The sequence below is a fragment of the Muntiacus reevesi genome, chromosome 6 (genome assembly GCF_963930625.1).
Source record: "Muntiacus reevesi chromosome 6, mMunRee1.1, whole genome shotgun sequence".
In the NCBI taxonomy this organism is placed as follows: domain Eukaryota; kingdom Metazoa; phylum Chordata; class Mammalia; order Artiodactyla; family Cervidae; genus Muntiacus; species Muntiacus reevesi.
Window position 1 is genome coordinate 18,132,004 of NC_089254.1, and position 15,309 is coordinate 18,147,312.

General features: G+C 36.0%; 1 protein-coding gene across 6 annotated transcripts in view; it reads left to right on the forward strand.

Moving 5' to 3' along the window:
• PHF14 (PHD finger protein 14) overlaps window positions 1-15,309 on the forward strand; it is a 204,253-nt gene that overhangs the window by 21,708 nt on the left and 167,236 nt on the right. For all 6 annotated transcript variants that reach the window (XM_065939050.1, XM_065939051.1, XM_065939052.1 and 3 more), the window contains exons 5-6: window positions 8,193-8,352; window positions 14,534-14,645. In XM_065939050.1, coding sequence (XP_065795122.1) covers window positions 8,193-8,352; window positions 14,534-14,645 — 272 coding nt within the window. The remainder of the gene's footprint in view (window positions 1-8,192; window positions 8,353-14,533; window positions 14,646-15,309) is intronic.

Here is a 15,309-nt window from a genome sequence, read left to right on the forward strand (position 1 = left end):
TTATTAATGGGATATATTAAAGCTATAGAATGGATCAACCATAATGTCTTTACTTTTTTTTTGTTTCTAGTTTTCCACTGACATTTAGTGCTAACAAATATGTGTCATATATATTCATGTCATAATTTGTATAGGATAGATTTCTAGAATGAATCAAAATATAAGTACATTTAAACTTTTTAACAAACTTTGCCAAATTGCCCTTCAAAAAGACTGTATTTGTATTCTTCCAACAGTGTACTAACTACTTGATCACTCTGCAACACTGCATATTAGCAAATTTTAAAAAATCTTTGGGAGACTATCTGTTAATTAGAATATGTGTTCCCCTTATTAGTATTGAAGTTTGGTAGTACTATATGTGGCCAGTTTTTTTCTTTTTTTCCTATTGCTTGCTATACACTTCTCATGTCATTTCTTTCTTTCTTTCTTTCTTTCTTTCTTTTTTAAAAAGAGGCATTTTATTTTTATTTTTGGCTGTGCTGGGTCTTCACTGGTGTGTGCAGGATTTTCTCTGCGGTGAGTGGGGCTAGTTTCTAGTTGCAGGGTGCGAGCTCTTCCTTGCTGTGTCATCTCTTACGGCAGAGCACAGGGTCCAGGGTGCAGGAGCTTCAGTAGTCGTGGTGCCTGGGCTCAGCTGCTGCAGAGCACGTGGGATCATCCCTGACCAGGGACTGAACCCTGTATCCCTTGCATTGGCAGGTGGACTCTCAATCACTGGACCCCCAGTGAAGCCCTCCTTGTCATTTCTTAACCTGTCCTTTTTCTTACTGACTTACTGGAATTTTATTTTTTAGTCGTGTTAATCCTTTGTTGTATGTGTTACAAATAGTTTGTATCCTTGCAAATACTTTTTCCACCTTGTTCTGTACCTTTTAACTTTGTGGTATTTTTCGCTGTTTAGAATGTTCATATTTTTTTATACAGTCACATATGTAGATCTTTCTTCACTACTTATAAAGTTCCAAAATGAATTTTTATCTAAAATTAATGAATCCAGAAGAAGGGAAATTTTCTAAGGCATGATAGGAAGCTAGTCTTGCTAAGTTTATGTGTTTTGGGTTTTGGTTTTTAATCAGGTGCCTAAGTGACAGACTTCCATATTGTAAATTAACCAGGCCACTTTTCCTTAAATATTTTCATGGTTAAATATGAACTTCTTAAATGTTTTATTTTATAAAAAGCTAATTGTCCATTATAATGTATTGGGTAAGTGGGTAAATGAAAGTTGCTATCATGTTCTACTCTTTGAGACCCCATGGACTATACAGTCTACGGAATTCTCCAGGCCAGAATACTGGAGTGGGTAGCCTTTCCCTTCTGCAGGGGATCTTCCCAACCCAGAGATCGAACCCAGGTCTCCCACTTTGCAGGTGGATTCTTTACCAACTGAACCATGAATGAATAGTAAATAAAATGAGGGAAGTATAGAACAGAGAGAAGATAAAACATTTCTAACAGTCCTAATATCCAGACAACCATAGTTAGTGCTTTGATGTATTTCCTTTATCTTTTTCCCTAAAAAGAAATGCTTAAGTGATTATAATTTAGAGAGATTTTTAAGTTGAGATTTTGCTAAAAGATAGTTTTCCAAATGTGCTTTTCAAATGTATAACTGTCTAATTCTTTTCAGAGTATTTATCTAAATGTAGATAAATCTCTTTTCTTTTGAGGCTGCAACTTGTCACTTAGTATAAACACCTTTGTGACAAGATCTTGTGACTGCCTTGTAATAGTAGGATACCCCTGACTGTGATGTCAGGTATCCTGATATATTGATTGCACTGTGTCTGAAGAAAAGTGTCACCTGCACGTCATTGTACGTGACAGAGCATTAGGTAGTATACTTGCCAACAATGTTTTAAATAAGGTCTCTAAGAGATCTCCCCCCCCGCCATTCTATTTATTTTCCAGTCTGCTATTAGCCTAGCCCTAGACTATTTTTTTTTCTTAGCATATGAAAAGAGATATCCTTAGCAGTGTTCACTGGGTAGCAAATGTTCAGGTAATCACCATTTGGCCTTCATGTGTCAGCAGCATTTTGGCTCTTTTGTGCCTTAGGATATATTTGTGACAGGTATCATGCATAAGTTCTTTTCTCATCAGCAGCAATATTACTCAACTTATTTAAAAACTTTTAGTAGGTTTTATAATCAGAGTTCTAGTGATAGGATGTTAAGTACAGAAAAGAATGTTTTAAATGGCAAATTTTGTGTTCCTGTTTTTTCTGTACTGAGAGATAGGATAAATATTAAATACTTACTGAAGGTGAGGTAACTCAGCCTCAGAGATGTGGTTGGTCACAGTCACATAGCTAGAAAGTAGAAGACTGTAGGTCTTTTTGTCCCCAGTGACAGTTGAATGGGGAAAGTTTCCTCTGATTTGGACTGTACATATTTCTTGAATAATTCAAAGCAATTATAGACACATTTTATATTATTTTTCATTAAATATGATTCACATAGATTGTGTGTGCTACTCAGAGGTTGATAATAATTGTTGTTGAGTCATGTCCGACTCTTTTGTGACCCCATGGACTGTAGACCTCCAGGCTCCTCTGTGGGTTTCCCAGGCAAGAATACTGGAGTGGGTTGTTATTTCCTTCTCCAGGGATCTTCCCAACTCAGGGACTGAATGTGTGCCTTCTGCACTGGCAGATTTTTTTTTTTTTTTTTATAACTGGGCCACCAGGGAAGCCTTGATCATAATTTCAAGAAATAAAACATTTCTAACAGTCCTAATATCCAGACAACCATAGTTAGTGCTTTGATGTATTTCCTTTATATTTTTCCCTTAAAAAAAAAAAAGCTTAAGTAATTATAATTTAGAGAGATTTTTAAGTTGAGATTTTGCTAAAATAATAGCAAACATGTTTTTCCTGTTTACCCATTTTAAAACATGAAAAACCTATATGAAATAGGTTTTATATATCTATAAATTTTTAATTTTCTATATTTCATTATATAAAAGAAACTTTTTTTCCATAATCATATTGAAGGTGTACTTTTTGTATCTTTTACTCAAAATTAGATAGGTTGAAGAGAATAAACCTCATTTTATGGTAGTTTAAGTCAAGTGTTCCTTAGAAAGCATCACTGTGAGCAAAGTTAGTGGAGGAATTCCAGTTGAGCTATTTCAAATCCTGAAAGATGATGCTGTGAAAGTGCTGCACTCAATATGCCAGCAAATTTGGAAAACTCAGCAGTGGCCACAGGATTGGAAAAGGTCAGTTTTCACTCCAATCCCAAACAAAGATAATACCAAAGAATGACAATGCCAAAGAATGCTCAAACTACCACACACTTGCACTCATCTCACATGCTAGTAAAGTAATGCTCAAAATTCTCCACACCAGGCTTCAGCAATACGTGAACTATGAATTCCCAGATGTTCAATTTGGTTTTAGAAAAGGCAGACAATCCAGAGATCAAATTGCCAACATCCGCTGGATCATCAAAAAAGCAAGAGAGTTCCAGAAAAACATCTATTTCTGCTTTATTGACTATGCCAAAGCCTTTGACTGTGTATATCACAATAAACTGTGGAAAATTCTGAAAGAGATGGGAATGCCAGACCACCTGACCTTCCTCTTGAGAAACCTGTATGCAGGCCAGGAAGCAACAGTTAGAACTGGACGTGGAACAACAGACTAGGTTCAAATACGAAAAGGAGTATGTCAAGGCTGTATATTGTCACTCTGCTTATTTAACTTACATGCAGAGTACATCATGAGAAACGCTGGGCTGGAACAAACACAGGCTGGAATCAAGATTGCCGGGAGAAATATCAATAACCTCAGATATGCAGATGACACCACCCTTATGGCAGAGAGTGAAGAAGAACTTAAAAGCCTCTTGATGAAAGTGAAAGAGGAGAGTGACAAAGTTGGAGTAAAGCTCAACATTCAAAAAGCTAAGATCATGGCATCTGGTCCCATCACCTCATGGGAAATAGATGGGGAAACAGTGGAAACAGTGTCAGACTTTATTTTTTTAGGCTCCAAAATCACTGCAGATGGTGATTGCAGCCATGAAATTAAAAGATGCTTACTCCTTGGGAGGAAAGTTATGACCAACCTAGATAGCATATTAAAAAGCAGAAATGTTACTTTGCCAACAAAGGTCCATCTAGTCAAGGCTATGGTTTTTCCAGTGGTCATGTATGGATATGAGAGTTGGATTGTGAAGAAAGCTGAGTGCCAAAGAATTGATGCTTTTGAACTATGGTGTTGGAGAAGACTCTTGAGAATCCCTTGGACTGCAAGGAGATCTAACCAGTCCATCCTACAGGAGATCAGTCCTGGGTGTTCATTGGAAGGACTGATGCTGAAACTGAAACTCCAGTACTTTGGCCACCTGATGCAAAGACCTGCCTCATTTGAAAAGACCCTGATGCTGGGAGGGATTGGGGGCAGGAGGAGAAGGGGATTGCAGAGGATGAGATGGCTGGATGGCATCACCGACTTGATGGCCATGAGTTTGAGTAAACTCCGGGAGTTGGTGATGGACAGTGAGGCCTGGTGTGCTGCAATTCATGGGGTCGCAAAGAATTGGACACAACTGAGTGACTGAACTGAACTGAACTGAAATTCAGTTTTGTATGAAGAAAGAAAAAGATGTTAAAATGTATTTAGTCATTAATTTAAATGGATTAAAGTGGATGTAAATGTTAGAATTTCAGTCTAGAGCCCAGTAGACACAGCAGATATGGCAGAGAAATGTGAAAAAGTGGCAAGCTGAAGACTCTGTAAAGGTAATAACTCAGTGTGGATCATTTTTCAGGGGCAGTGAAGCTGAAGAGGAAATACTTATCCATTTGCTCATTATTCTGTAAGTTTAAGTGATACCAATGTTTTAGGTTGCAAACTAGGAATTTCCTAAAAGAGACCCTTAGAAATCACTTCTGAGGTTTTTGTAGGTGATTTAATCATTGTGCAGATGTTTGTCAAGTGTGTGGTATATTCTTTAAAAATTAGAATTGAAATTTTGCTTTATTCTAAAAGAGTGAGCTGCTATTATTTACCTTGATATAGGTGAATGAGGTGCATAAAATGGATAGTCATTTGGAGGGTTTATTATCTTGGGACTTCATGTGAATGCTAATGAAAAAATTTGCCTGAAAAATATTATTTTGTAAAGAAAATAGTTTTTTCCTTGTGGTATTACATAATGGTTTGAGAAATCAAACTCACTATTTTTTATTGCTTTGTGATTTTTCTTCAAATAAACTGTTTGCTTACTGTTATTTTTACTGAAAAATGTTCTTATCTTGCTGGCAATCAATAATAACTACTCCTCCCAAGAGGGAAATTTTATTTCCTTTTCATTTTATGGTTTATCATTTTAAAAATGTATATACAAACAAGTGATGGTGATAATTATTACCAACCACAATTAGATGATTTAAAGAAATTAATAGTTTGAATTTTTTTCTTGTGCATGATAGTCTAGCTCCTTTAAAATTTTTAGCATTCTTCCATATGACCTTTGGATTATGTTGAGGTTCACTACTGTAAAACCTTTGAATAACATTTGTTGCTTAGTCACTCGTTCATGTCTGACTCTCTGTGACCCCATGGGATGCAGCATGCCAGGCTTGCCCTGTTCATCACCAACTCCTGTAGCTTGCTTAAACTCATGTCCATTGAGTCGGTGATGTCATCCAACCATCTCATCCTCTGTTGTCCTCTTCTCATTCTGCCTTCAATCTTTCCCAGCAATCAGGGTCTTTTCAAATGAGTCAGCTCTTCGCATCAGGTGACCAAAGTATTGGAGTTTCAGCTTCAGCATCAGTCCTTCCAATGAATATTCAGGACTGATTTCCTTTAGTATTGACTAGTTTGATCTCTTTGCTGTCCAAGAGACTCTCAAGAATCTTCTCCAACACCACAGTTCAAAAACATCAGTTCTTCAGCACTCAGCCTTTTTTATAATCCAGTTCTCACAGCCATACACGACTACTGGAAAAACCATAGCTTTGACAATCGGACCTTTGTTGGCAAAGTAAGTTCTCTGCTTTTTAATATGCTGTCTAGGTTGGTCATAACTTTTCTCCCAAGGAGTAAATGTCTTTTAGTTTCATGGCTGCAGTTACCATTGCAGTGATTTTGAAGCCCAAGAAAATAAAGGCTCTAATTGTTTTCACTGTTTCCCCATCTATCTGCCATGAAGTGATGGGACCAGATGCCATGATCTTAGTTTTTCAAATGTTTTGTTTTAAGCCAGCTTTTTCACTCTCCCCTTTCACTATCATTCAAGAGACTTTTTAGTTCCTCTTTGCTTTCTGCCGTAAGGGTGGTGTCATCTGCGTATCTGAGGTTATTGATATTTCTCCCAGCAATCTTGATTCCAGCTTGTGCTTCATCTAGCCCGGCATTTCTCATGATGTACTCTGCATATAAGTTAAATAAGCAGGGTGACAGTATACAGCCTTGATGTACTCCTTACTCAATTTGGAACCAGTCTGTTGTTCCCATGTCCGATCCTAACTGTTGTTTCTTGACTTGCATACAAGTTTCTAAGGAGGCAGCTAAGGTGGTCTGGCATTCCCATCTCTAGAAAAATTTTCCACAGTTTGTTGTGATCCTCACAGTCATAGGCTTTGGCGTAGTCAGTGAAATCAGTGAATAGCATAAGTTTGACAATAGTTAAGGGATTTGCTTGAAGCAGCTTATCCAAGTTATAGTTGCAAGCAAGTTTTTAATTTTCTGCCTACCAGAATAATTAATTCTAATCTATATTGAGTGGTACTAGGTGGGTAAGATGTGCAGGACTTGATTTATCAGCAACATTTAGTAAATTGTTACTTTAAAATTGTTTACTAGCCTGCATGGTTCTTTGATTTGTTTGATTCAATACCTATTTACATACTTATTTGTTTCAATTTGGGTATCTTTGGTGGTTGTGAGAAGACAGTTTTCATCAGGCTCCTGTTGTCTGTGTAGTGTTTAATCAGTTTTAATAGTCACATGATCATATATTGGATGCATGGAAACTTACCTCTATGGGGAAACCTCTTGAGAGATAATTGTTACTTACATATGTTTCTCATAGTGGTATTTTTAATGGCTTTAATTTATTGGAGGGTACTTTGAGTGCTTCTTAGAATTTGGTAGTAAGACCACCCTATTAGGATAAACCTGGTCAGAATTATCCTGGGATGGTTAATAGTAGGCTATTTGTAGAAGTGACCTATCTTGAGAGGTAATAAATGTGGCTTAGGAGATCAGAGAAATGCCCAAGCCTAAAGATGATGGGCATAACTGGAACTATTAATAGAATAAGGTTGTTATCTATTTAATTTTTAATGTGTATTAAATTATTTTTCTTAAGTACATTTTGTCATGAGAGCAGTGTCTTCCTTTCTAGAAAAAGAGAGATAATATGAAGTTTGTGGGACATCCAGCACCATTTAGGTAAAAAAAAAACGAAACAAAACTATTTAGGAGTCATGACTATTGTAATTAACCAGAGGAGTACTGGTTATTATAAGCCACAATAAGGGTTGATTTCCTACTCTAAAATGTGAGGGATTATGCTACCCTTCTTCTCATTCATTTCAGTTCTGGATACATTTTTACAGAAGATAGAAGAATTATAAATGTTAAATAGATCAGATACCTTGTATAGGTCTAGACTGGCTCAACAGTGAATGCAACTCGTTTGTTTATCTCTAATCTAAACTATTCAGATTGCTCAGTAGCCTTAATTTATGTATGTGTATGTCTGTTATTTTCCTTTTGCTAGTACTTACTTTGCATTTATGGTTGTATGAATTTGTGTTTTAACCTACCACCTCCAAAATTAGATCAGAGGTTTTTGTTTGTATATTTTACATGATCATGGTCTTTTAGATATATTTAAATGCTCAGTACAAAGGTAGCTTGAAAATATTTACTAATTAATAGTTCCTAGACTCAATAGTTCTGATTTCTGTATAAGGAAAACTCATATTTTAATGTAATTTTTGTTAAACATTTTAAAGAACAGTAAAAATTTTCCCCTTCTATAAAGCTTTCCAGTAGACCTAAAATTGTCTTAAAGGGTTATGTCATTGCATACACTATGGTAGGTGAAAACATATTTTTATAAAATGATTTCAGTTCTGTGTTTTGACTTTAATATCATTTTTTGTAATTTTATAAATGTGAGTTTAAAAAGTAAACTCTAATCATTCTTTTTTTTTTTTTTTAGGTTGTTATGGAGTTGATGGAGAGAGTGACTCGATTATGAGTTCAGCTTCTGAAAACTCCACTGAACCTTGGTTTTGTGATGCCTGTAAATGTGGTGTTTCCCCTAGCTGTGAACTGTGTCCCAATCAGGATGGAATTTTCAAGGAGACAGATGCTGGAAGGTTGATGTCATAATTCTTTTGTGTTAATATACCTGCTTTATAATGTATATGCTTCTATTTTTGTATTTATGATTTTCTGAGTTAGACATTTTCATTTGATTGCTTCTATGTGTCTTTTTGACATAGAGTAAGTGGACAGGAGGCTACATATCAGGGCAAAGAGGAGCAAAGATCATTTATTGAGTATCTGCATTTGCCATTATAACCTATAATGCCATTTAATCTTAGGAATGACTGTATGATAAGAGATATGGTAAAGTTGCCTATTTTATAGGTAGAAGCTGAGGCTCAGATCTTTAGATAGTTTTGAACAAGTTTGTAGTTAAATTTGAACTCTGTTTGAATCTGTTTGACTTCAAGAGTATATTAGTAAATAGAATCTATACAATGATTATAAAAGGGGATGTTTAATTTAAAGAAGTACTAAGCTATAATAAATAGTAACCATAAAGATACAAAAGAACTCTGAAGAATAGTATTGTAGAGCTGAAGAGTTTCCAGGGAATGACAGACTTGGAAGGAAGACACCTTCCCCAAGACTATGGTTCAGGCCTTGTTAGAGAAAGTGTAGTCTGAGCCTACTGGATGGCAGAGAGGTTGGCTGGTTTGCCTGGGCCAGTACCTGGCCTGTAGTTCTTGGCAAGTGGGTAACTGGGCAGTGGCTTCACGCCAGGAGTGTGTGGTGTCTAGGTTGAGAGGGCCACAGAAGGGTGATCTTCAGGTGGGTCTGTAGGGTCCCTGAGGGCAGAGCACTGGGGGTGTCCTCTTCCGTCCTGCAGGGAAGCCCCTTCCTCTGATAGTGCCTTCTGCCACGCGACTGAGACAGAGCCGAGGATCGTGCTGGGAAGGGCTGATGGGATTCTGTTCATTACTTCGAAGCAGATATTGAAGAGTGGATTTGAGCTGAGAGGCACTAAAATGATAACTGGCCCAGAGAGCTATCTTTTCACTATATTTACACTCATTTTCAGTATCAAATTTGAACAATTGTCATTGTTACAGTGTTGGCATCTTTCTTGTTTTTCCCCAGGAGACTACCAGTTGGGATGGGTGACTAATATAAGATTAGTTTCTAACCTTTTATGTATTATGAATCACTACTTACCCTCTTCCCTGTGTAAGAGGGGGTACTCAGTTTTTTATTTTACCACATATAGATATTTTAGTATTTTACTAAATGTTTAATATTTTAATAAGAATGGTGAAATAACCTAGACAAATTATCATGATCATTTTTCATATTTAACATTTTGAAAAGATAGGATGCATTATATGCCAAAAAAATGTTCTTTTTTAAACTTAATAAATTTTATTTTAGTAAAGTAAAAGCTATTTTTCTCATTTTTGCCTCAATTGGTGGATAGGCCCTTGAGAAGTATTGCCATACAGTTGGGATAACACAGAGTCTATCATGGAATCTTCGAGACTGTATATTGAAGGTATCTAGGAAAAATGACTACCTTGTATATTGATGCCTAGGAAAATATCCAAAAATTTTACTTTTTGTCGCTCATTGCTTATCCTCAAAATAAACCTGTAGCACATTATCTGATGTATTGAATTGAGTCTGTGGTTTGTGTCATAGACAATGGCATTACTTTATGCCTGGACTCACTTTGACCTAGAATTAGGAAATTTACTACAGCATTAAAAGTTTGTGCTTTCAAGTTAGACTGCCTATATTGGTATTCTGGTTTTTTCTTACTAACTGTGATTTTAGGCAAGTGATTTAGCCATTTTATGCCTCAGTTTCCTAGCACTTTTGAGAGGATTAGATGAGATGATAAAAGTGCTGCACTCAATATGCCAGCAAATTTGGAAAACTCAGCAGTGCCCATAGTACTGGAAAAGGTCAGTTTTCATTCCAATCCCAAAGAATGCTCAAACTACGGCGCAGTTTCACTCATTTCACATGCTAGTAAAGTAATGCTCAAAATTCTGCAAGCCAGGCTTCAACAGTACGTGAACTGTGAACTTCCAGATGTTCAAGCTGGTTTTAGAAAATGCAGAGGAACCAGAGATCAAATTGCCAACACCCAATGGATTATTGAAAAAGCAAGAGAGTTCCAGAAAAATTTGTATTTCTACTTTACTGACTATGCCAAAGCCTTTGACTGTGTGGATCACAACAAACTGTAGAAAATTCTTCAAGAGATGGGAATACCAGACCACCTGACTTGTCTCTTGAGAAATCTGTATGCAGGTCAGAAAGCAACAGTTAGAACTGGACATGGGACAACAGACTAGTTCCAAATAGGAAAAGGAGTATGTCAAGGCTGTATATTTGTCGCCCTGCTTATTTAACTTATATGCAGAGTACATCATGAGAAACCCTGGGCTTGATGAAGCACAAGCTGAAATCAAGATTGCCGGGAGAAATAGCAGTTAGCTCAGATATGCATATGACACCACCCTTATGGCAGAAAGCTAAGAACTAAAGAGTCTCTTGATGAAAGTGAAAGAGAAGAGTGAAAAAGCTGGCTTAAAACTCAGCATTCAGGAAACTAAGATCATGGCATCTGGTCCCATCACTTAATGGCAGATAGATGGGGAAACAGTGGGAACAGTGACAGACTTTAGTTTTGGGGGCTCCAAAAATCACTGCAGATGGTGACTGCAGCTATGAAATTAAAAGACGCTTGCTTCTTGGAAGAAAAGCTTTGACCAACCTAGATAGCATATTAAAAAGCAGAGATGTTACTTTGCCCACAAATGTCCATCTAGTCAAGGCTATGGTTTTTTCAGTAGTCATGTGTGATTGTGAGAGTTGGACTATAAAGAAAGCTGAGCGCTGAAGAATTGATGCTTTTGAACTGTGGTGTTGGAGAAGACTCTTGAGAGTCCCTTGGACTACAAGGAGATCTAACTAGTCCATCCAAAGGAAATCAGTCCTGAATACTCATTGGGAGGTCTGATGCTGAAGCTGAAACTCCAAAACTTTGGCCACCTGATGCAAAAAACTAACTCATATGAAAAGACCCTGTAGCTGGAAAGATAGAGGTGGGAGGCGAAGGGGATAACAGAGGATGAGATGGTCAGATGGCATCACCGACTGAATAGACATGAGTTTGAGTAAGCTCCGGGAGTTGGTGATGGATAGGGAAGCCTGACGTGCTGCAGTCCATGGGGCCGCAAAGATTCGGACATGACTAAGCGACTGAACTGAACTGAAATGAGACGATTTCTGTAAACAGTGCAGTTTCTGTAACTTAAGTGTGTAATAAATATCTCCTTAGTTCCTCTGCTGCTGCTACTTCTAGTGCTAGCGCTTTTTTTTAAATTACTGATATCATTCCATTTATTGAAGGTAATCTTAGAAAAGTAACTGCATAAATCCTTTCTTAATAACTTTTCTGTCCTACAAGTTGAAATTTATGGTAGTAAATGGTTGTGAATCAAGTATGGCAGCTTTGGGAAACACAGTTTCCTTTTAGGGAAGAGCATTTATTTTACTTTTCTCTTGTCAATAATTTGAAATTTCTATTGAGAAACTATAAGGTAGCTCTCTTACCACACTTATAAGTAATATGTACTAATACCCAGTCCACAAACTAACTTGTAAAATTGGCTCTGAATGAAGAAAAGGGAGACTTCTTTAACCATTCAGTTTTACTGAGATATATTTATATTGACTTCTGTGGATTTTTCATATATGTAGATACCTCCCTTGTTGGTGCAGCCTGGAAAATTTTTTTATACTCTTTGAACATTTTATTTATGTTGATGCACACACTTACCTGTAGAGTACAGTCGGAATTATAGGTCTTGATACAGTTTGAAGGATATAATACTAGCTTGAATCAAGAGCAAAAAAGCCATGAAGATTTGACAAGGCATTTAGTACTGTAGCTTCAAATGGAAAACAGATGAAAAGAAAGAACTACATATGGAAAGAATGAAAAAAGTTTTGAAATTTTCTTCTATTACATAGGCCATTTAGACTGTTTTTCCTTCTGTGTCTGATGGGAGCTACATATAGTACAGTAGAAAATAATGCAATTTAATGTGAGAAGACCATCAATACATTCTTATCATTAAATTTTTATTTTTTTTTCTTAAAGAGATTATTTTATCCTGCCTTAGTGGTATTATAAACCTGAATATAGAAAATATTACACATACTTTAATATAATAACATCACTCCTTATGCTGCAAACATTTCACATACTTCTTTGTCACTTCCCCACTGTCTGCCTGGTGCTCTGTTCTTCAGTTCAATTCAGTCGCTCAGTAATTAATTACTGAATGAATAAATGCAGGAATGAAAATAACTCCTGAAGTGAGTTTTTTTAATGTATTATAAGGACAACGCAAGTACAAAGCACTTCAAAATCAGGTTAGATCGTTGAATATAGTTCTTATTTGAAATGAGTTTTTGAGAAGTATTTTTCTACTTAGTTTGCTTTATTAAAATATGTAAATTTAAAATAATCTATTAATAGCTTCTATGCTAGAATGACAATTCTGACTCTGTTTTTTGGTGGTCTTATAGGATGCTTGTTTTCTGTTCCCTTTCCTAATCAACATCTGCCTTCATAGCTCCAAGCAAAATGAATGATAAAGTAACAAGGAAGTTTATTCCATTTTGATTTCTCAATTTGTCTTAATTACAAGGTTCTAAAGTACATGCAGTTAAACAAATGAACAAAAATCTATATACAACAGATACTAAAAAGGACCAAAATTATCTCAGCTGTTTGGTATGTATTTTTAATAAAGACTCAAGTTGGCATTCTCACAAGTATGGTTGGGGAAAATGATACACTTTTGTGCCAGTCACACTGAAATGGCAGTTTCAATCTGTAGTACTTGTGTGACTAGTTCTAAAAGATTTTAAGAAGGTCAATATGAAGCAAGCAGCCAGCTGTTGGGTTTATCAAAGATAAACTCCTACAGAGTACAGCGGCATTTAATACATCAGTGGAGCATGAAAAAACTGCACAAATTAAATTGAGAAAGCAGCTGCTCGTTGAAGATGTGTATCTTTATATTGAACTCCACAGGATGCATTTGGGAAGTTGGATTAAAACATTTTATCAAGAAAATCTCAAAACTTTGAATTTTCTTCCCAATAAAAAAGGATAAATTTTAAAGATTTGTAACTATTTTCCCCAGTACCTCTATAAAATGATTCTCAGTCTTATTTCATTAAGACTCATAGTGCATCACAAAACAGAACCATGTAGCAATCATAGCCTCTCAAGCTATGATAAAACAAAATTTGTTGTTAATATTTTCACAAGGTTAAGAGATATTTGCCATCTCATTTTTACCCTCTTCCCTGCAGAGATGAGGGAGATCTGTTTACATTTCAAAATCTAGTGGTCCTGTATTTTGTATGGTTGTAAGCAAACAAAGTGTTCCGAATATATTTTATAGAGCTTCAGAACAGTTTTTAAAAAATGTAATTAGAATCAACTCCTACTTTTTTTTTTTTTTAGTACACTGAAACCCTGAACATTTTGCTGTTGTTGTTGTTTAGTGTTGTAACATCATCCAGACTTTAAAACTTATTTATTTTGGGGGCACATACATAATACATAGGTTGTGTGGTGAACAGATGAGCTGAATGAACTGTGACTTCCTTATATTATCACAACTGTTCTATCCAGTCTCCTATCAATCAGTTTCAGCCTAGGAAGAAATAAAGTTAAGATGTACACCAAGAATTTTTTTTTTAATATCTTCTTAAGGATTATCCAATAGCTTTTAGAAAAAAGTAGCAGGAAAAATCAATGTTATATAATTTATGCAAAGTAACTTGACAGTTCTTAAATTAGGATCGTTAATTCTCAGAGTGCTTAAAATAATGTGAATACCTTTCCATGCATATGAAAATGTTTTCTTTCGTTTGAATAGTGGTTTTGTGCAAATATTTAAGAATAACAGATAAGTGCAAAGTGTGGTGAATTTTAAGTGAAAGGCAGTTATAATTGTTAACTCTCAGCTTTGGCTAAGCTGCTGGAAGAGTAGTGCTTATTGCAGCCCCCTTTTCTGTAACGAAATGATATAATTATATAAGTGTTTAATATTCTCTAGTTGTATGTCTGGGTTTTTGAGACCTGACTGTAAAAATATATGCAGTAGTTATTTGATATGGCACATATATTTTATGTTTTTTTTCCATGTGAGCATTTTATCAGAAGGTTTGATAACAAAATCATATCTTTTCTCCTTGTAGATGGGTTCACATCGTTTGTGCCCTGTACGTTCCTGGTGTAGCCTTTGGAGATATTGACAAATTACGACCAGTAACACTAACAGAAATGAACTATTCCAAATATGGTGCCAAGGTGAGACAAACTGTTTTTGGTTGTCTAATAGAAAGTTTTACTTCTTAGTTTATATGGCTTTTTGCTAATATCACTATTAGCTACAGAAATTGCTTACGTGTGTGCTTAGTCGCTCTGTTGTGTCTGACTTTTTGTAAATCTCTTGGGCTGTAGCTTGTCAAGTTTCTCTGTCCGTGGCATTTTCCGGGAAAGAATACTGGGATGAGTTGCCATTTCTTTCTCCACGGGATCTTCCCGACCCAGTGATTGAACCCAGGGTCTCCTGAGTTGCAGGCGGATTCTTTACTGTCTGAGCCACCAGGGAAGCCCAGTTATGCTATTGGAGAGACTAAATCATTAATAATTGACAGTAATTTCCCCAGAAAGCCAGTAATATATAAATTCTTCCATGTGTTTGTAATTTAGTTTAACCTATGGGGAAAAATGATAGTTGATATCACTGTTGTTTCCTTGGCATTTGGCATACTGCTTAGTGTATAGTGACTTCTCAGATTAAATCCTTATTTTTAACCAGTTGGACCAAATGCGAGCTTAATTTCTAACTTTACTTTTGAAGTGAAGTTTATGAAATTATGAAAAGAGTACAAGAAAAACCCTTTATTTTACTCAGATTTCAAGGACTGATTTTATGACTACATAACCTGCCTTAGCAAATGAGTCTCTA